This window comes from Salvelinus namaycush, chromosome 12 (genome assembly GCF_016432855.1).
Source record: "Salvelinus namaycush isolate Seneca chromosome 12, SaNama_1.0, whole genome shotgun sequence".
Taxonomy (NCBI): Eukaryota; Metazoa; Chordata; class Actinopteri; order Salmoniformes; family Salmonidae; genus Salvelinus; species Salvelinus namaycush.
In genome coordinates this window covers 9,955,611-9,978,626 of record NC_052318.1, presented here as the reverse complement: position 1 = coordinate 9,978,626, position 23,016 = coordinate 9,955,611, and the positions used below count along the sequence as shown (strand labels likewise).

Sequence of the window (23,016 nt, the reverse complement as noted above, 5' to 3'; positions counted from 1 at the left end):
ATTTCTCAGGTCCAGATCGTAGAATATGCATATAATTTACAGATTAGGATAGAAAACACTCCAAAGTTTCCAAAACTGTCCAAATATTGTCTGTGAGTATAACAAAACTGATTCTGCAGGCGAAAACCTGAGAAATCTAACCCGGAAGTGATTATTATTATTATTTTTTATATCTGTGTTTCCTGGCCCGTCTTTCTTCCATTTAAAGGGGTATCAACCAGATTCATTTTCCAATGGCTTCCTCAGGCTGTGACCAGGCTTTAGACATAGTTTCAGGCTTTTATTTTGAAAAATGAGTGATATTTTTCAAAACTAGTCAGGTGTCCTCTGATTAGTTCCTGTGCGCTAGAGGGTAGCTCTCCATTTTCTTTTTGAATAGGTTACGGTCCGGTTGAAATATTATCGATTATGTTTGTTAAAAACAACCTGAGGATACTTTTTGGAATTTTCGTCGAACGGAACGAGGCTTTGGTTTTCTGAACATAACGCGCAACCCAAATGGCGTTTTTTTGTTATAAAAGTAATATTTATCGAACAAAAATAACATTTGTTGTGTAACTGGGAGTCTCGTGAGTGCAAACATCTGAAGATTATCAAAGGTAAGCGATTCATTTTATTGCTTTTCTGACCATGCTAATTTGGGGCTAACTGTTCTAGCATTGATTGATACACTCACAAAAGCTTAGATTGCTTTCACTGCAAAGCATATTTTCCAAATCTGACACGATAGGTGGATTAACAACAAGCTAAGCTGTGTTTTGGTATATTTCACTTGTGATTGCATGATTATAAATATTTCAATTCAGTGGTTGTTTAGGAAAATGATCCCGTAAAAGGGATCCGTAGCGCAGAGAAGTTAACTCCCTTATCTTACCTCATTTGCACTCACTGTATATAGACTTTTTGTTTTCCATGTGTAACTCTGTGTTGTTGTAGGTGTCAAATTGCTATGCTTTACCTTGGCCAGGTCTCAGTTGCAAATGATAACTTGTTCTCAACTAGCCTACCTGGTTAAATAAAGGTGAAATAAAAAAATGAATAAAAAGATTGTTTTTTGCCTTCCTGTGACTCCAGGTGCTGTAGGTGTCCTGGAGGGCAGGTAGTTTGCCCCCGGTGATGCATTGTGCAGACCACACCACCCTCTGGAGAGCCCTGCGATTGTGGGAGGTGCAGTTGCCATACCAGGTGGTGATACAGCTCGACATGATGCTCTCGATTGTGCACCTGTAAAAAAGTTAGTGAGGGTTTGGTGGCAAGCCACATTTTTCAGCCTCCTGAGGTTGAAGAGGCGATGTTGCGCCTTCTTCACCACACTGTCTGTGTGCGTGGACTATGAGTTTCTCAGTGATATGTACACCGAGGAATTTATTATTATTATTTTTTAATTCCACCTTCTCCACTGCTGCCCAGTCGATGTGGATAGGGGGGTGCTCCCTTTGCTGTTTCCTAAAGTCCACGATCACTTTTGTTTTGCTGACATTGAGGTTATTTTTCATGACAACACACTCTGGGAGCCCTCACCTTCTCCCTGCATGCTGTCTCGTCGTTGTTGGTTATCAAGCCTACCACTGTTGTGTCATCTGCAAACTTGATGATCGAGTTGGAGGCGTGCATGGCCACGCAGTCGTGGGTGAACAGGGAGTACAGGAGAGGGCTGAGAACGCACCCTTGTGGGGCCCTGTGTTGAGGATCAGCGGAGTGGAGAAGTTTTCTACCTTCACCACCTGGGGGCGGCCCACCAAGAAGTCCAGGACCCAGTTGCACAGGGTGGGGTCAAGACCCAGGGTCTCAAGCTTAAATTATGAGTTGAGGGTAATAGGGTGTTGAATGCTGAGCTGTAGTCAATGAACAGCGTTCTACATAGGTATTCCTCTTGTCCAGATGAGATAGGGCAGTGTGATGGCGATTGCATTGTCTGTGGACCTATTGGGGCAGTAAGCAAATTTAAGTGGGTTTGCCGGTAAGGTGGAGGTGATATGATCCTTGACTAGTCTCTCAAAAACACTTCACGATGACAGAAGTGAGTGCTACGGGGCAATAGTCAATAGTCAGTTCAGTTACCTTGGCTTTCCTGGGAACAGGAACAATGGTGACCATCTTGAAGCATGCAGGGACAGTAGACTGGGATAGGGATTGATTGAATATGTCCGTAAACACACCAGCCGGCTTGTCTGCGCATGCTCTGAGGACGGAGCTAGGGATGTTGTCTGGGCCGGCAGCCTTGCGAGGGTTAACACATTTACTCACATAGGCCACGGAGGAGGAGAGCCCACAGTCTTTGATGGCGGTTCACGTCAGTGACACTAGTGTCCTCAGAGCACGCAAAGAAGGTGTTTAATTTGTCTGAAAGTAAGACGATGTCCATGACAGGGCTGGTTTTCTTTTTGTAATCCATGATTGTCTGTAGACCCTGCCACATAAGTCTTGTGTCTGAGCCGTTGAATTGCGACTCCACTTTGTCTCTACACTGATATTTTGCTTGTTTGGTTGCCTTGCGAAGGGAATAACTACACTGTTTGTATTCGGCAATATTCCCAGTCACCTTTCCATGGTTAAATGCGGTGGTACGTGCTTTCAGTTTTGCGCGAATGCTGCCATCAATCCACGGTTTCTGGTTAGGGAAGGTTTTAATAGTCACAGTGGGTACAACATCTCCTATAAACTTGCTCACCGAGTCAGCGTATAAGTCAATGTTGTTGTCCGAGGCTACCTGGAACATATCCCAGTCCACGTGATCCAAGCAATCTTGAAGCGTGGAATCCAATTGGTCAGACCAGCGTTGGATAGACCTAAGCACGGGCGCTTCCCATTTTAGTTTCTGCCTATAGGAGGGGTGCAACAAGATGGAGTCATGGTCAGATTTGCCAAAAGGAGGGCGCGGAGGGCCTTGTATGCATCGCGGAATTTAGAGTAGCAGTGGTCGAGCGTGTTACTCTCGTGTACTGCAATCGATATGCTGACAGAATTTAGGTAGCCTTGTTCTCAAATTAGCTTTGTTAAAATCCCCAGCTACAATAAATGCAGCCTCAGGATATATGGTTTCCAGTTTGCATAAAGTCCAGTGAAGCTCGTCTTGGTATCCGCTTGTGGGGGGATATATACACGGCTGTGAAAATAACGGAGGACAGTTCTCTTGGGAGATAGTCGACATTTGATTGTAAGGAATTCTAGGTCAGGTGAACAAAAGGACTTGAGTTCCTGTATGTTGTTCAAATTACACCATGAGTTGTTAAATCATGAAACATACACCCCCGCCCTTCTTACCGGAGAAAAGTTTATTCCTGTTGGCACGACGCACTGAAAATCCCGCTGGCTGTACGGACTCCGACAGCATGTCCCAAGCTAGCCATTTTTCCGTGAAACAGAGTATGTTACAATCCCAGAATGAGGATGATTTAATTCGGCTGTGAGGAAATTCCATGCCGCATTGACTAGAGGGGAGAAGCTACCCTCAGAACAAGATGACAATCAACAGCATTACATCAACGTCTTCCTGTTATCAAATGCATCTGGACTCCTCCTGATCCCACTGAAAACCAGTCTTTTGATATTACACCATCATAAATCAAAACCATCATGCTGCTACTTCCTTATCAGTAACATGACAAGATCAAATGTAGCCTCTGATCTTGGAGACTGGTTAAAACCACACTTATGGAGTCTCCTCACCAGACTTGGGGGATACTTAGATTCATGGTTTTGAAGAAGACAAATCAAATGGCAGCAGCAGGGCTGTTGTCTCCCCTCCTGACCACCGGCTCACTTGACGTGGCATTTTCAACCGCAACAGTGCCCTGGGATGACTTTTCCCCTCTTTGGCTGTTCCCTCCCTCCCTAGCAGGAGTACTGCGCGTCAAATCCCTGTACCATTCATAATTCCACAGCTTTGACTCACTGTCCAGGCAGTCAGACCAGGACAACGGTGGCAAAACATCCTCTCCCTCTTTGTTTTGCTCTCACCCTCAGTCTCTGTACCCCCCTCGGTCCCCCCCCCCACTGGTCTCATGACTTCATTAGTTGAGAGGTGAGATGCACCACAGCTGGTCCGTGTCTTCATTGAGGCCCAAGATATACAGTCCAGCTAAGGGAGACATGACATGTTTCAATACGGCCCTGACCTGCCAGGTTTCTGTCCGCCCGAAGCTGACGCCACAGTGAACTTGGAGCGGGGCCTGTTTAGTAACGGCCAGTCTCCCTGCGAGACACACCTTTAGATCAGGCTGCCAGAAATGCCAAACTAGCAGAGCCATTTTACCTCACAGCGCAGTGCTGAGGGAGCATATCAGGGGCTGGAAATGAAGCAAGGGGGTTGGATGGGTTGAAGTGGTGACTGTCAAGCTCTACTGAAGCTGGGCCCGGGTTCACGATAGAAATTAAGCCCCCCCCCCCCCCCGGAGAGTTTTAACACATCTTTCCTACAAAACGGCCAAAGACGTAACATGCGTTTCCCAAAACACTACGCAGAAAGAACGGTCGCTAAGTGCGTCGGAGAATGTGTCGATACTGATATTTTATTTAACTAGGCAAGTCAGTTAAGAACAAATTCTTATTTACAATGACAGCCTACCAAAGTGCCTCTTGCGGGGACGGGGGCCTGGGATTTAAATTATTATATATATTTAAGACAATATAAATATAGGACAAAACACATAAGAGAGACAACACTACATTAAGCGAGACCCAAGACAACAATACATGACACACAGCATGGTAGTAACAACACATAACAATATGCGCTCTCTTTCGATAGCTTTCTCCATTCAAATCTGTCCTTCACAATAGTGATGGATCAGCTCCTAGAGAGATATTACCTAATATTGAGGTGGCTTATTCTAATGCTTACCCCATAAAGAATGCACAAAATCACATATTTGGCACATCATTGCACACGTTAGGCTACACATCATGAAATACGTTGAGACGAATTAGACAGCCTACAATTAGCAAAATAACTCAATTTATTGAACATTAAATACATTTCAATATGATTGAAATACACCTAACCGTTACCCTTTATATTTTAATGCAGTCATCTCAGTTTTCATTTGTATCTTTTTCTATGTTGCTTGTTTGTATCAATTGCAAAGACATTAGCAACTTCGTGGTCAACTTTGTTCTGGAGTCAGACAGACGGCTACACCATGCAATTCTATGTTTAATTGAGATGTCACTTTAAACACAGGAGGGCAACAAAAAAAATACAACAAATCCTGTCCTACGAGTGGTGAGGCAAGTGTTAGATTACGAGCGTTTTCAATTGAAACGTTAACGGTGGTTTTGGGAAACAGCTCAGAGATTTAACGATGCGCCTATGAAGGTTCCAACAATGAACTTAGCCTTAAGATGCTGTTGGGAAACCGGGCCCTGGCGTGTATTCCTCCGCCTTTCTCTTTCCTTCCAACTGCTGTGTGACAAATGTATTAATACAACCATTTTTCAGTTCAGAGGCAGTGTCTTTTCCAAAAACAGCTGCTCTTCCAAGCCCAGTTATGAACTGCATAGATTTCTTTGACTTGCTTTCACGAGGCTCTGGTTAGCTACTAAGGGCTTCTTCTATGAAGGCTCTTTAAAAACAGGTTATGAAAAAAAATTGTCATGAAAGTAATGAATTCAGAGGCATAACTAAGACTTTCTTGTACTTAAGTGCCTCAAGCTTCACTGCAACCAATGTCATTTTGGTTCACAAGCAGACATGTATGCTCATATATTTATCCAACGGCAGCACCAGAAAATTACAGGCCTCTCCAGCCTCACAGTGAGTCCTTTATAGCAGAGTCTTTTAATGAGGGCTTGGTCTGTTGTTCTCAAAAATATTATTTTCTGGGTAAGTCAACTTGGCCTTGGCCTCTTCTGGTCATTCCAAACAAAAATACATCTACAAGTTCAATACTTCCGTCTCCCCAGGAAACATAACCCAAGTCATAGACGTTCTCTCTGCTGCCACATGGAAAGCAGTACCAGAGCACCAAGTATGGGACCAAATAGGCTCCTTAACTTCTAACCCCAAGCCATAAGACTGCTGAGCAATGAATCAAATGGCTACCCAAATGATTTGCATTGAGCCCTTTATTTTTTTGACTGACTATGCACACTCCCTGGACTATAACCACACAAGCAATCGTCACATACGCTGCTGCTACTCTGTTCATTGTCCATCTTGATTGCCTAGTCAAGTTTACCCCTACCTACATGTACAGTGCCGTCAAAAAGTACACACATAATGTCAAAGTGAAATTGTGTTTCTATATTTTTACTAATTAAAAGCTGAAATGTCTGGAGTCAATAAGTATTCAACCCCTTCGTTATGGCAAGCATAAATAAGTTCAGGAGTAAAAATATGTTTAAGTCCTAAGTTACAAGGACTGTGCAGAAATAGTATTTAAAATGCTTTTTGAATGAATACCTCATCTCTGTACCCCACACATACAGATAATTGTAAGGTACCACAGTGGAGTAGTGAATTTCAAAGACTAGGGAGTTTCTCCAATGCCTCCCAAAGACATTGAATATCCCTTTGAGCATGGTGAAGTTACTAATAACACTTGATGGTGTATACTACAAAGATACAGGCACCCATCCTAACTCAGTTGCCGGAGTGGAAGGAAACCGCTCAGGGATTTCACAATGAGGCCAATGGTGACTAAGAACAGTTCAAGTTTAATGGCTGTGAGAAAACTGAGGATGGCTCAACATTGTAGTTACTCCACAATACTAACCTAATTGACAGAGTGAAAAGGAAGCCTGTACAGAATAAGCGGTATAAATCATTTCTGAAAGCATTGTACATATTACCTCAACTACCTCGTACCCCTACACATTGACTCAGTACCAGTACTCCTTGTGTATATAGTGTCATTGTTGCTATTTTACAGTGTTAATATTTCCTTTTTATTTATCAAATATTTATTTTTTATTTTTACCTCTGCATTGTTGGGAAAGGGCCCATACAGTAAAAAGCATTTCACGGTAAAGTCTACAGCGGTTGTAGTCAGCGCATATGACAAATACATTTGATTTTGTCATGCAACAACATTCCTGTTGTCAAGAAATCAATAAAGTGAGCATTATCCATATTAAGCCCTCAATCTCCCCTCCCTTGTGTTTACTGAAAGTGTGAAGGGAATGTACCTTCTGAGGTTTTAAATGCAGGTAAAATATCTAACACACATTGCATAAAGTGAGGGACTTGAAGTGCCCTATATTCTCTGGGTATAAGAGAGAAATCCAATGCTAAACTACACTATAAATGCAGTCAATGTAATTGAATTTCCAGTCATACACACAGCACAAATCTGCGCCGTAAAGTAACATTCTTATGCCCACGTGGATTTTCCCCGCCTCCCCATTCCACCAGCTCCATACCTCGCACTGAATGCTAGCAGCTCATTTCAGCTGGGGCTGGAGAAAAGGGTGCATAGTTATCGGTGCAACACACCATCCAGAGTCAGCAGCTCAGGCCAACAGAAATTACTCAATGGTGTAGTTAAATGTAGTGAAAAAGGTCACATGCCAGTAGATACCGGGGCGTCGTGCTGCTGTGACCTGCCTTTCGGATGTTCTCATTAAGCCATGGAGAATAGAAAAGATCGATGAATGTGAAACAGCATTCACTTATTTGGTTCTGCAGGAGTGGTTAGATGGCATTTCATCTCTAACCTCCAGTTATGGTTTCCCTAATCATTTGCTCATGCTCCTGACTGATTGAAAAAAAGCATGCATTTGATGGAGTAGAGGCTAACAAAAAAAAGATAATATTTTTGATTGATATTGCTTTTGATGAAATATGTCAGAGCCAAGATCCATTTAAAAGCATTAAAGTACATTTGTGAACTCGACATAGGAAAGCTCACCTTGTGGCTTTCTACAGCAATGGGCTGTTCAGTTCCCACTGGAGATCGCACTGAACTCAACCTTGAGTATCCTTAAATAAATTTACAACTCCTATGTGGATATAGCACTTAACGCTCAGTCTGATAAATGGACCGCTTCTCAGAGGCCAGAGCGTTTCGGGGAAAGCACATTCTAGATACACACAAACGGAAAGTGGAAAGTTTCTTCTGACAGGATAAAACATTGAGCTCAAACAACTCCATGACTCCTGCTCATCTGATGGATCAGGTTACCCATGGATGTGGAATTTAGGCTGATTCTCCTTTCCATTTCCATTGCATGTGCAAAGTCTGAAGTGTAGTACAATTCTGTGCCTACTCTTCACTTTACTACTCAGGACATTTTCAACCTGGATCTGTTGTTATCCCAAACCGCAGTAGCCAGCTACTCTTCTCATCTGGGAATTTCAAACCCTCCATTGGAAAGCTGGGGGAAAAAAATTAATCTTCCACTGCTTTGTCCCCATTTCTGAGTTCTCTGTTCCAAATGACTGTTTAGCCTGACCATTCTCTTTGGATTAGAGAATTAGAGAACTATATTGCATTACAACATGTAGCTCCTGTTCTCCCCAACACCAAATAACTCGTCGCAAATGTTGCTGACCTAAGAATTATGCATCGGTGTAAGCAGTGGAAAGAGCCGTTTCACCCATCATGATGGGCTGAATAAACCATATCAATCCAACGGTCCATTTCAGAGGCAATGCTGTGCCACAATGTGTATGCCTAATGAATGTGATGCAAGAGTGCTCTGTGGGGGTAGAGAACTGATCACTGGCTGGCTTCCATGTGACTGAAAAGAACACTACATGGCTGCGTCGGACAATTCAATTTAATGCATTGTGTCATTCATTCCAATCAGACCTCTTGTCAATGCTGTCTGGTTTCCTCTCTAAAAACAACTTTAGGAGACAATAATTTTGAGGTCAGTATAGCATCTGAAGGGTGCACCCCCAAATAGCACCCTATTCCCTATATAGTGCACCACTTTTGACCAGAGCTATGTAGGTGGTAGGGTGCCATGTGGGACTCAAACAGTACCATGTAGACTTACCTGCTGACGGCCAGTGTGAGCTCCCCCATGCAGGCCTTGATCCTGTTCTGGGCCTCCATGTGTGTCATGGTCTCTGTGCTGTCGCCATTGATGGCCAGGATGGTGTCCCCAGGACACAGGTCCCCCTGTGCCGCCTTACTGTCCGGTGTTACCTAACCACCAAACAAAGATACACAAAATAATATATTAGGGTGGAAGTGCCACACCCAGCCAAAATGCAATAATACTGACAGTCTCTTCAGGCTGTAATGCTACCTACCCTAGGACTATAGGTTTACATGTCCTAACGCGAGCAGCAGCAGCGAGTGACACAGCAAAATGAGTAGGCAGCCACTAAAATCGTTATTAAGGCTTGGTAATTTGAACTCTGCAATCAATTTAACGTTGTCAAATTGTGAAATGAGTGTCAAGGCATTGATAGCCACCATTATTATATGACAAGCAGGTTCTAAAACAATGAAATTCAACAGAAGACAAAATGTGCCTCACTACCTAAATAAAATCATATCACCCAAATCTACAGGATATCAACAATACCCAATATGATGTACTACTAGGACTCATAAGGCTCTGGTCAAAAGTGGTGCACTATATAGGATATCGTTTTTTTTATTTTATAGATGCACCCAGCCAATGAGTGCTGTCCATCCGAACAACGGCCCTCTAACGAGACCTGTCTAACACTGAAATACAGTGCAGGTTCCTCTCTATGGTCCTCACTCAAGATATATTAAGCCCCTGTGGACATTTGTCTGGGCCCCAGAGGAGGGAGAAGGAGGTTTCACCTACTTCCTCCGAGTACGTTTCCCCTTCAGACACTTGTTTACATAACAGCAATTTTCCATAATTACCCCCCCTCCATCGCCCTTCTTTTTCCATGCCTCCATTACCGGACATCTTGATTTGGCAGACAGAGGTCAAATGAAACCAAGCATCACAACAGTCCGTCCCCCCATATAACTAGACCAGCCATAGGAAGGGGCTGTTTTTTTGTTTGCACCAAAAGAAAAGTAGTGAAAGAAAACAGATTAAAAACTGTGTAGGTGAGGTTGGAAGAACAAAAAAGGGCTGATATGAAAACCACACCACAAATATAAGTACAAAAAAATATATGTTCAATTACAATTGTACATGATATACTCAGTATACAAGAGGGGTGGCCATCAACATCCTTTCTCTATGACACACATGGATGAATGGAATATTTTACCTCCTGTGACATGAAAACTTTGTTGGACCGAACCCTAACCAATCCATACTTCAAGCAGAGTGAAGATGTTTGTTAAATGTCAGAAGTGTCACTATTCTGTAATCAATTTCTTTAAGCGCTTGCACAGCTCTCACTCCATAAAAGAGCAATCGCAACTTGATCTCAATATGGCATATTACTCTGAATGCTGTCTGCAAGTTACAATAGAATAGATTATCATTGGGACCAATGGTTGGAACATAATTGTGTTAAAATAATATTTTGACACAGCCCATTATAAATAAAATGGCAGCCGACAGTTTAATAATTTAAGAACAATGTTAATGTTCTTGGGAAACTCTGATCTATAGCACTTCACAATATCTATGGAGAAAAAGTGAGCAGGAGGAGTTCCGCAGCAGGAGAGCAGGCCAGCACACTGAGCAGTGCTTTGAGAGGAAAAGCATATAAATTCATGGCCCATGGAAAAACTAATAGCCGAGACAAGAGTTTCAGTGTGGAATGCCTAATTTACAGCCTCTGACTCCCCTCTCGGTCACAGGCAGTCCCAGTTCCAGTAAACTTAGGGGTCACTGCCATGGGGTCTGACTGCGCCTGAGAAAACAGAGGTGTATTGTGAACGATGTGGCTGTGTCACGGTGCAGGAGGTTGTGTTGTTATTGTAGAGGGACAAAGACCAGGGTCAGGGCATGAATGGCCACCCATAGGAGATTCACTCATGCTCTCACACCAAGCCTCCACAACAGGCCTTTATCCAGAACACACGCTCGGATGCATTTACACAAACTCCCAACGATACACACTATGCCGATGCTATTAGTAAAACAAGCAGTCCCTGTTTAAATGTATGAAGGGTGTTTGGTGAAAGGTTCAGACTCCAGATCCCTTCTTAGGCATATTTTATGAAAATCGATTGCATGCATATTCAGTGCATTCCTTGAGCAATCTAAAAACATTGAGTCACTCTAGAATGTGGTCCCTTCACACAATGAGACACAGTTAATCAGTAACACATTCAGTCAGATAACGGTTAGCATATTACATTTTAATGTCACAAAGGCCATGGGGCCTGCCAAAGACTGAGCTAGTCCCCCAACGTACAGTAAGTGTTTGCTTGGAAACAGCAGGATCAACAGTGCTTGGTGAGGTGTGAAATAAGGCAGGGTCAAAGTATGGTTTAGTGTCATCATTGTGTGCCACAGTACAGCAGCTTTTATCTCAACAGTTTTGCCCTGTGGGCCTGACTGACCGCTAGGCAAGGCAACAGAAAGGCTCACATGGTGAAACACAGGAATGATGCTGGCAACCAGACAAACAACTATGTTTGCTTGCTTGTTGATGGAGACGCTTATGGAAAAGCATTACTTGCTACTTTACAAAATTCCTAATGCCGTTTGATTGTCGCACTCTTACAAAGGAGTTGAAATGAGCCAATGCCATAAACAATGGAACAGCTTATGAGTAAATACATTAGCTCTCTAATGAGATGGCAAAGCCAGGGAGAGAGCTCCTGAACTTCAATACAGCCAAGGGGGTTGTAGCTTACCATGCTGCGTACATGACCATGGCGTCAGTCATTGAGTAACGCTCTGATTCCAATCGGTGTAGCTAAATGTCTGTTCATTGCAAATAAGTCCACTCCTTGCAGTGCAGTCCATTGACCAATATCCATTATTTTATTTGTGACTCTTTACTGAGTATGTGCTAGAATTGTATAAATGAATTTGTCATTTGTATGACGGTAATTGAAACCATGTTGAATGCCTCAAGTGCTGGAAATGGCTGCAGGAAAATATTGTCAGACAAAAAGTAAGTAAATCTAATTTGGCTGTAAGCCACATGGCTCTTCTTAGGTATGCAGCACAGAGACAGAACGCTTAGGGGCACAGAGACAATAGCGGGGTTCGAATACTCATACTAACCATACTATTTGTGACGTGAATGGAGTAAATAGTACACTTACTGGTCATAGTATGGATATAGTTTGTATCCCAAAAGTTTCCGGATGTCGTACTAAATTCGCCAAAATATGAAGTATACACACAGAGGCCACTATTTCCGTACTTTAGAGCCCATAAGGCAATTCTTCAGGAAATAGGCGTTGCTTTATACATCGTTTTCAGATTTGAAGAAAATGGCAGAAAATATGCAGCTGAAGTACAATGAGAGCAGATAAATTCATTGCTTTAATTATGACAAATAAGTTACCTTACACATTATGTTGGCTGACAATTTGTTAGCTACGCTGTCCTTACGAACTGCATATCATTACAGCAGTATGTACCGGTATGTTGTTAGCTAGCTACCTAACATTAGTTGCCTAACGTTACTTATACATCAAACTTGCCAGTATATTAACTATAGGCTAACTAACTACTAGAGGTCGACCGATTATGATTTTCCACGCCGATACATATTATTGGAGGACCAAAAAAAGCCGATACCGATTAAATCGTCTGATATTTGAAATAATTACAACAATACTGAATGAACAATGAACACTTATTTTAACTTAATATAATATATAAATAAAATCTATTTACTCTCAAATAAATAATGAAACATGCTCAATTTGGTTTAATAATGCAAAAAAACAGTGTTGAAGAAGAAAGTAAAAGTGCAATATGCACCATGTAAAAAAGCTACCGTTTAAGTTCTTTGCCCGGTAACTTAAACGTGGTGGTAGGCAGCCTTTTTTTTATAAGATAAGTTTAATGCTAGCTAGCAACTTACCTTGGCTCCTTGCTGCACTCGCGTAACAGGTGGTCAGCTTGCCACGCCGTTTCCTCGTGGAACGCAATGTAATCGGCCATAATCGGCATCCAGAAATGACTATTACTGATTGTTATGACAACTTGAAAATCAGCCATGCTGATTAAAATCGGTCGACCTCTACTAACTACCCAACATTTATTGACTTGATTATTCCCGTCATTCTTAGCGTAGCTAAATGGTAAAGTCGTTGTGCGTTCTCAATGGACATTCGGGTGCTTTTGTAAATTCACTCCAGCTATCTAATCCGATTTCAGAGCACTCTGAGCGCAGAATAATGAAATCATGAGCGCGCAACACCCATTGAATATGGCCGGTGTCAGTAAACGTAGGCAAAAAAGCATAATTAAATTGTTGCCAGCAGCACAGTCACCAACGTTCTGGATAACCAGCTCTGCTAGGGTGAGTAAAATGGTCAGAGTGGTCTCATTTGTATCTGGAAGAAGCTAGCAAGCCAGCCAACATTAGCTTGGGTGCTTGGCTGATGTTAAAAGGTCAGAACGCTCAAAATCAACCCTACTCCTCGGCCCGAGCGCCCAAGGTGCGCTCCAAAAGCAAAAAGCGTAATTTACAAACGGACAATCTGACAACACTCTGAATTTGAGCACACTCTGGCACTCCAGACTGAATTTAACACACCCAAACTAGTAATTTGTTATGCTACCTAGCTAGCAAGAGGTTGCATAGCAACAAATTCAACTTCCAGTAGACAGGCAAAGAGCTAGTACACTCAACTGAAAGGATACTGTTAGTTTACAGTATACTAAAATGACATAGTATATACTCATTAAGTATGTAGTATACAGTATGTTAGTATGGGTATTCAAACACAGCTAATGTGTTCAGCACTATGGTGTTAGGGAAAACAATCATAAAACAGCAAGGGAACAAGAAAGGCCTGTAAATCAAATTTAGGAAGAACCAGGAGAAGGAAAAAAAAATATTTACTGCCTGGTAGATACATCCTTCTCTTAAAAATAACTTAGAAATTCAGAGGAAAGGAAAATATAACAGAGTTCAAATGTCGGTGAAGTAAACCTCGCTTTACACTTGAAAGAAGGAAACTTCGACATTGCGAGTCAAGTACAGAAGACTCTAAGCTTGATCCACTCAGAGACAATACATCTCTGATAAAGAGTAAAAGTCAGCGACCTCAGTCACAGTCAGTAGAGAAAATACACAAGGTTTGTAAAGGCTTGATATGTATAGACCTTATGAACTGGATCTGACCTTGGCATCAGTGTGTAGGTCCACAACAACTGTATAGCCTACCTAGCGAACAAATGTTTCCAAGAAAGTTGTAGGGGAAGTTATGTAAAATAACCAAAATATAACCTTTAGGGAACGTTACGGGAAAGTTCTGTATTAGCTGGGAATCATCCATTCTCAGAAAAGGAAACTTGTGAATAATCCTTAATAAACACACATTTTTGTATTAAATTTACATTACATGGAGCAGTGAACTACTGTCTCAGAGGAAAAATGCTTGTCAATTGGCACCATTGGCTGGCCACTTGCGTCATATCGTGCATGAGAGTTGAATTGACATTGATTTAACAAGGTTTTATCCCACACATCCCTTCAAAGTGCTTTGGGAATTACATCAGTGACCTGGCTGGGTACCCTGACTGGCAATTTAGATGCACGAGTCCTATGGACATCACATTTATCAACTCCAGCCCAATTCCCCAACCTCAGAAAATTAGCACCTTTAGCTACAAACCAGCTGCTGCTATCAGGACTGTGTACTGGGACCCAGAACTTTCACTGTCTCAGAATGCAGGTGTTCTAGATCATGAACTCAGATATGCGCAGGGGAATCTTCCCTCTGTGTAAAATAGAGTGCCGCTGAGCACTTGGATGGAAAAACACTGAAGTATCTCGCCGGTTAGGCATGTCTACTCTGCTTTTTCCTAAATGGTTACGCTGAGCTTGAACCATGTGGGGGTTGGGTTGTCCAAATGTCCCCATGTGGATTCCTCATTGTAACCTTGCTACATCAGTACTGCATATGGTGTAGTACGTACACTCATGGGGCAGTATAGCAGGAATGCAGTGAATGTGATTAATAGCAAGCCGGGAATACTATATCAGCAGAATTGAACAACAATAGATCTACCGTAGCATATAACTAGCCCCCTGGTTCAGTGATTCTCAAGCCTGGACCTGGGGACCCAAAGGGGTGCAAATGTTTTTCCCTAGCACTAAAACACCAGATTCAAATCAAAGCCTGATGAGTTGGTGTGAATCCAATGCGTAGTGCTAGGGCCAAAACTAAAATATGCACCCCTTTGGGTCTCCGGGACCAGGCTTCAGAACCGTCGCCCTGGATGAGCCCAGCTGGATTCCTTTCCCACCATTATAAGTTTAAAAAAAAGTTGGAGTTGACTACATACGACACTTTGACTTGGTGTTATGGACTGGGTCTGATGCTCTTTTAAGCCCCATTGGATCTCACTCTAACCTGTGATTAACATCACATACGGCACCCCATTTCCCATATAGTGCACTAGTTTCTACCATTTGGGAGGCACACAACCAGTGACATCGGCCAAAATCTGACAAAGCTTGAATCATAGCCTTGTTATAGTGCCAACAATGCAGTTTGGGTATGGTATTGATCTAACCGGCCTAACGAAGATTTGAGAAAGTCTAATGACTTCTTGGTACAATGAAAACCACAGTCATGATATCAGATGATCAGTCCTTACACTGAACAAAGTAAAGGTACTGTAAACGCAAAGCTCTTCAGGCCTTTAAAAAAAACAACTAGGCCAAGTGATTATGTCAATGGCCTGGAACATGAAAGAGGGTACCTTCAGCTGACCTGGAGTCAGTCTTCTCTCATGAATCAAAATCAAAAAATTACATCCTTGGTTGGAGTGGTAGTTAAAGGGTCTGGAATCTTACAGCTGAGACAACAGCTGGAATCCCTCAGCAGTGCCACAATCTCTGAAGAAAAACAAATGTCAACACCCGGCCCACTCCAGGAGCCCACCACAGTTTACCCTTGACTGAGACCAACCATTGGCTACTGCCGAATCCACTGCTGGGCCCCCGACTCATTCAGAACCTTAGAAATCGACCCTTTACCCATATTTTGCGGTAAAGCAAGATTGTTTGAGCTTTTATATATTATATTGATATTATACATGATTATAGCCTATTATATGGATAATATGTGACAACCATAGTAAGCTACTGTGTGGTTAATAGTATATCATGTGGGCCAATAGACACTCTGCCCCGCATCATATGGCAACATTGTAGCAAGTTTGTTTGGGTCTTCTTGGCAGACAGAATGATAGAGGCCTCGTCATTGTATCAATCTCATTATGGCGTCTGAGCGCACAGGCGGCGTCATTGAAGCCATCTCAATTTTGAAGTAGTCAATTTTCTTCTACTTCTATGAGTTACAAAGGGTGCATACTGCCACCTGGAGTGCATTGTTTGAACAGGTATAAAGCCAAGCTTGGCGTTTTACTGCCACCTGCAGTTGAGAAATGTTTACTCACAAATACAATTCATTTGCTGATCCCTCCTGACAACCTAGATAGTAATAATAACAATAATTCTTCAACCCATAGGAATTCCCACCAAGTTGACTACTTCAAAATGGTTAAAGTCCTCAACAGGGGAGAACGACTGCCACGGAAGTTCAAGGCCGACCACGGTACTGCAGGCATTGTTTTCAGAAAACAGGTCAAATGCTCAATCTTCGTGTAAATAAATATTTAAAATAAAAAAAGCAGAAGTTGAGAATAATTTAGTTGCTAATTAATTTGTATATATATATATTTATTAACTTCACTAGGGTAGGGGGCAGCATTCGGAATTTTGGATGAAATGCATGCCCAAATTAAACTGCCTGCTTCTCGGGCCCAGAAGATATGTGAATATAATTGGTAGATTTGGATAGAAAACACTCTACAGTTTCCAAAACTGTTAAAATAATGTCTGTGAGTATAACAGAACTGATTTGGCAGGCGAAAACCTGAGAAAAATCCAAACAGGAAGTTTTTTGTTGTTGATTTTGTAGTTTTCTATTCAATGCCATTACAGTATCCATTGACTTAGGACTCAAATTGCAGTTTATATGCCTTCCACTAGATGTCAGTCTTTAGAAATTGTTTCAGGCTTGTAGTCGGAAAAATGAAGTAAGATTAGTCGGAATGAGTGGACTCTAAAGCGTCAGAGCTTTTTCATGCGCGAGACCGAGAGTGCCTTTCTTGTTTACCTTTTAAATTGACGACGTTATTGTCCGGTTGAAATATTATCGATTATTTAGGCTAAAAACAACCTGAGGATTGAATTTAAACATCGTTTGACATGTTTCTATGAACTTTACGGATACAATTTTGATTTTTTTTGTCTTCCTGTTTTGACTGTGTTTGAGCCTGTGGATTACTGAAGAAAATGCGAACAAAAAGAGGTTTTTGGATATAAAGAGACTTTATCGAACAAAAGGAACATTTATTGAGTAAATGAATGTCTGCTGAGTGCAACCATATGAAGATCATCAAAGGTAAGGGATTAATTTTATCTCCATTTCTGACATGTGTAACTGTTCACCTTGGCTGGCTACTGTTTGTAATGATTTGTCTAGTGGGCTATGTTCTCAAATAATCGTAAGGTATGCTTTCGCCGTAAAGCATTTTTTAAATCTGACACCGTGGTTGGATTCACAAGAAGTTCATCTTTAAACCTATGTAAAATATGTTTTGTTTCCTGAATTTTTATAATGTGTATTTCTGTATTTGAATTTGGCGCCGAGAGTTTCACTGGCTGTTGAAGAGGTGGGACGCTACCGTCTCACGTGTCCAAGAGAGGTTAACTTCTTATGGCTGCAATCCCGTTACCGGGATGATATGACAACAGCCAGTGAAAGTGCAGGAAGCCAAATTCCAAAAACAGAAATCTCATAATTAAAATTCCTCAGACATACATGTGTCTTATACCATTTTAAAGGTAATCTTGTTAATCCCATCAAAGTGTCCGATTTCAAATATGCTTTTCAGCGAAAGCACTACAAACGATTGTTAGGTCACACCAAACCACAATAAGCACAGCCATTTTCCCAGCTTAAGATAGTAGTCACAAAAAGCAGAAAGAGATAAAATGAATCACTAACCTTTGATGATCTTCATCAGATGACACTCATATGACATCATGTTACACAATACATTTATGTTTTGTTCGATAATGTGCATATTTATATCCACAAATCTCGGTTTACATTGGCGCCATGTTCAGAAATGCCTCCAAAATATCCAGAGAAATTGCAGAGAGCCATGTCAAATAACAGAAATACTAATCATAAACTTTGATGAAAGATACATGTTCTACATAGAATTAAAGATACACTTGTTCTTAATGCAACCGCTGTGTCAGATTTCAAAAAAACTTTACGTAAAAAGCACACCGTGCAATAATCTGAGACGGCGCTCAGATTTAACAACATTTCTTCGCCATGTTGGAGTCAACAGAAATACGAAATTACATCATAAATATTCCCTTACCTTTGATGATCTTCATCAGAATGCACTCCCAGGAATCCTAGTTCAACAATAAATCAATGTTTTACATTTACATTTAAGTCATTTAGCAGACGCTCTTATCCAGAGCGACTTACAGTAGAGTGCATACACTTTATTACATTTTACATACTGAGACAAGGATATCCCTACCAGCCAAACCCTCCCTAACCCGGACGACGCTATGCCAATTGTGCGTCGCCCCACGGACCTCCCGGTTGCGGCCGGCTGCGACAGAGCCTGGGCGCGAACCCAGCCCAGCCTGGGCGCGAACCCAGAGACTCTGGTGGCGCAGCTAGCACTGCGAGGCAGTGCCCTAGACCACTGCGCCACCCGGGATAGTTAACTAGGCAGAAGTTCGAACTGTTCGATAATGTCCATTATTTCCAAGTAGCTACTTTTGCTAGCATGTGTAGTACACGTGTCCAAACGCTCGCGCAGATGCAGGCAAACGTCGGACGAAAACTTCAAAAAGTTATATTACAAGTCGAATAAACTGGTCAAACTAAGTAGAGAATCAATCTTCAGGATGTTGTTATCATATATATCCAATAACGTTCCAACCGGAGCATTCCTTCGTGTCTGTAGAAGTTATGGAATGCAAGGCGATATCATGAGGAATGCGCGTGACCAGGAACTGGCAATCTGCCAGACCACTGACTCATTCCCCTCTCATCCGGCCCCACAACACAGTATAAACTTCATTCAACGTTCTACCGACTGTTGACATCTAGTAGAAGGCGTAGGAAGTGTAAACAAATCCATATATTACAGGGAATTGAATAGGCGATGAGTTTAACATCGACCAGCCTCAGAATTCTCACTTCCTGTTTGGATTTTTTCTCAGGTTTTTGCCTGCCATATGAGTTCTGTTATACACAGACATAATTCAAACAGTTTTTAGAAACTTCAGAGTGTTTTCTATCCAATACTAATAATAATATGCATATATTAGTAACTGGGACTGAGGAGCAGGCCGTTTATTCTGGGCACCTTTCATCCAAGCTACTCAATACTGCCCCTGCAGCCATAAGAAGTTAACTAGGCAAGTCAGTTAAGAACAAATTCTTATTTACAATGACGGCCTAGGAACAGTGGGTTAACTGCCTTGTTCAGAGGCAGAATGACAGATTTTTACCTTGTCAACTCAGGGATTCGATCTAGCAATCTTTCGGTTACTGGTCCAATGCTCTAACCACTAGGCTACCTGCCGCCCCAAACTGCTAATGGCAGTCTGCAGTACCCCGGTCGGCCTTCAACTTGAGTTAATGAGGGGGCAGCACTGAGCTAGCCTGCAACGTCACATCCAGGTGTAGCTCAAAATTAGCATTTTATGGGTCCATGAGATGCGATCTTAACCCACTTCATATGGCTTCAATTCACAATAGTCTTCACATAGGAATGAATGGTGTCACGTGATCGATGGCTTTGTCCAGTCATTGGGCACTGCCCATGCTAAAATAAGCTTTTGGGCCTTAGAGTCTTCTATCGTTGGGTGTATTCAAGCAGTAAGCCTAACGATGCCGACTGTAGACCAAAGTATGCAAGTGAAATCGGGGGAACTATCTGTGACAGCCGAAAGTTGGACACTGTAGGGAGTTTCTAATAGCAAGGCTCAGATCAACATGGAATCAACATAGCTAGCCTGCTCTCAGACGTAACATGTTAGGCATGGTTGCATAAGACAGGTTACTTAAGGCAAAAATGTGAAATGTCTAGCAACCCAAAAATTGCATGTTTAGATTCAATCACTGACTTTTTAGCATTTTAACAAATACTTACTACTTTTTCGCTACTTTGCATGTTAGATAACCCTTCCCCGAACATTAGCCATCTAGGTAACTTTAAATTGGAATTCTTTCAATTTGCAACATATCATACAAATTATAATTTGTAACATATACGTAGTGGATGAACATCCATAATTAATACATACAAAACTAATTGGACTGTTTTCAGTTTACATTTGCTATGTTACGTCTACTCCTGAGTTCAGGTTGACATAGCGGCTTTTGTTTCTAAAAGTTTTTGTATCAATGTCGAAATAAACTTTCCTATACGCCCATATCAAACACTCAAACTGGAAACATAACGTGTGTACAATTAATTGGTTAGAGAAGTCTATCGCTTTTCATTTGTATCCCCTGTAGTTTTAGAACAAAGTTGGTTCCTGTTTCAGCACGTATTTGGCCACGGTTCGCGTGGGTCATACAAAAAAAACATAATGACTGGTTGACAAACAGTGCCTCCCACACTGCAGGTGATGGCTGCATGATGCAGTTGGTGAGAAGCAACTGCAGCGACTTGATCAAAATTGCATGACCTTTGGATCACATGATTTTTGTGAAGTTCATGCAGTCGACGTAGTCGCACACAACTATAATGCAACACTTAGAACGGCGATGACAATAAAAGTGATCCACTCGAACGCGCCCATTCTCTATGTTGGCAGAGCAGATTAACAACAACCGTCGCATTTCACAATGACCGCATGGTAACACGCTACACTTCATTCAACAGTTGGCTACTTTACCATGCGAGAAGACCTTAACAGTTAAATTGTATACTACATGGAAAGTGAACACCTAATAGATACAGAATGTGTGGGTGTTCGGGGTAATAAACAGCAGCCCTACAACGGCACAATGTGGTGAGTGCCACACTTGAATAAACTTCCACGCACGAGCGGGAGGATAGTTTTCACCGTCTGACTTGAACTATAGGAAGCGGGACACTGCGAGCCTCTGAGAATATGCTGACAACACAATCACGTAAACACTTGGATGTAAATATGGTCAAATAAATCTGTGGTTTTAGAAGGATTGAGACGGGACAGTCGATCGGTGAAATGTGTCAGCCTCGTTCGTGTATCATTTTGGCATTCGTTGTCTTAATACAAACTCAATTCACAATAAGGGGTGGTGACAAATTACATGAAAATCAGACCCAACGCAGCAATCGTATTTTGACATGAAATTAAATAAATGGGAACACATTTAGGCTACATACCCTCGAAATAGTTAACGGTGTACTAAAGTCCCTTCCACCGACCAGTCGAAAACCCCAAGGTGAGGGTCCCTTCAGTGTCACGGTCTGGGGCATAGTTGATTTAGAAAAATTATATCCGTAGGAACTGTGCGATAAACTGTGCAAAACAACTAGGTTCACCACCTATGAGCTGCTAGGCAACACTGTCTCTGTCGCAAAAACTTTCTTCTCCACTTGATTCAACTTTAAATAATAAAACCGCCTCTGACGTGTGATGGGGAGTTGTTGTGTGAAGCCGCCTGACTGCCCGCCTCGCACAGAGTTTAATATGAATGGGAGGGTGCAACGAAACGCGGTTCCATGGAAACGGTCCACTCTTTATTGGTTTAGATTGCCAGACCATCTAGATTAGAAGTACATATTGTAGTTTTTTAACTAAAGAAAAAAGTACAAAATTGGGATAGATGGGACATTAGACTTCAGTTCCCAGGGTCCAGTTAGTAGGCGCATGTGTATAGTAGGACAGCGTTTTTTTTAAACACCTGCATATACACAGGCAGCCAATTCTGATCTTGTTCCACTAATTGGACTTTTGACCAAGCACATCAGCTCTTTTTCAGATATGATCTGATTGGTTAAAAGACCAATTACTGAAGAAAAATAAATCAGAATAGGGCTGCCTGTGTAAATGCAGTTTGAGCCTGCTTGGTGTCACACTTTTGCTCAAACTAACACACCTGACTCCAACAATCAACTAATCAGGATCTTCAGTTTAGAATGCAATTAGTTTAGTCAGTCGTGTTTGCTATGGATGTGGAAAAAGTGTGACTCCTCTGACCAGGGAGGCCCTAAGTGAGATTAGGTTAGGGCTCCCCACCTCGAGGGAAAACATTTTATTGGCCCCACTCTTGACAGCGAAGAAAACATTTACGTTTTAAAGTTAATTTCCTGCAATTCTGCACATTTTACAATGGGGCAGAGAGAGAGAAATAGCAGTTTTAAAGCAAAATTCCTACAATTCTACATATTTTTCCATGACTTATGCCATGTTAATATGATATCTGAGTGAGAATGACTAACAAAATCAATGGGGGGACCGTGCCTGGAGGTCAGGGCCCCTGGGCACATGCCCTGCGTGCCTATTTTCGATAGCTGGCTAGACTAACTACCAATCTAAAAATGTACATGGCTAATTGCCAGCTAATTGAGTGACTGACATAGCAAGAGAAAACTGCTGATGCACAATGAAATTTTGAAATTGCACCTGGTGTGGTTTACTGCTCTTACTCTCAATAGCAATTTGAGAGCCCTACTGAGTTTCTACAAAAAGCGTCCGAGAGCCCTAAGCGACGGCTTATGCCTGAAGCCGGCCCTGACTCCAGCCCCAAGGACTGGAGTTGCCCATCCCTGACTTAGACCAGGGCCTCCCAAATTCGGTCCTGGGGCCCCCGCTCGGTGCAGGAGGGAGACCGAGTTTGGGAAACCCTGACTTGTGTCAGAGTAGCCTGACAGATGTAACTGATTTCTAATAATAACATATATAATGGTATTGAACAACAGTGTGTGTGT

The 23,016-nt window shown here is 42.0% G+C and overlaps 1 protein-coding gene across 1 annotated transcript in view; it reads right to left on the bottom strand.

The window, feature by feature from the left end:
* Window positions 1-21,729, bottom strand: part of LOC120056875 (PDZ and LIM domain protein 4-like) — a 38,384-nt gene extending 16,655 nt beyond the window's left edge. The window contains exons 1-2 of the mRNA XM_039005133.1: window positions 21,469-21,729; window positions 8,944-9,095 (exon numbers count right to left, since the gene is read on the bottom strand). Coding sequence (XP_038861061.1) covers window positions 8,944-9,095; window positions 21,469-21,561 — 245 coding nt within the window. The 5' untranslated portion in view covers window positions 21,562-21,729. The remainder of the gene's footprint in view (window positions 1-8,943; window positions 9,096-21,468) is intronic.
* Between the last annotated feature and the right edge of the window lie 1,287 nt (window positions 21,730-23,016).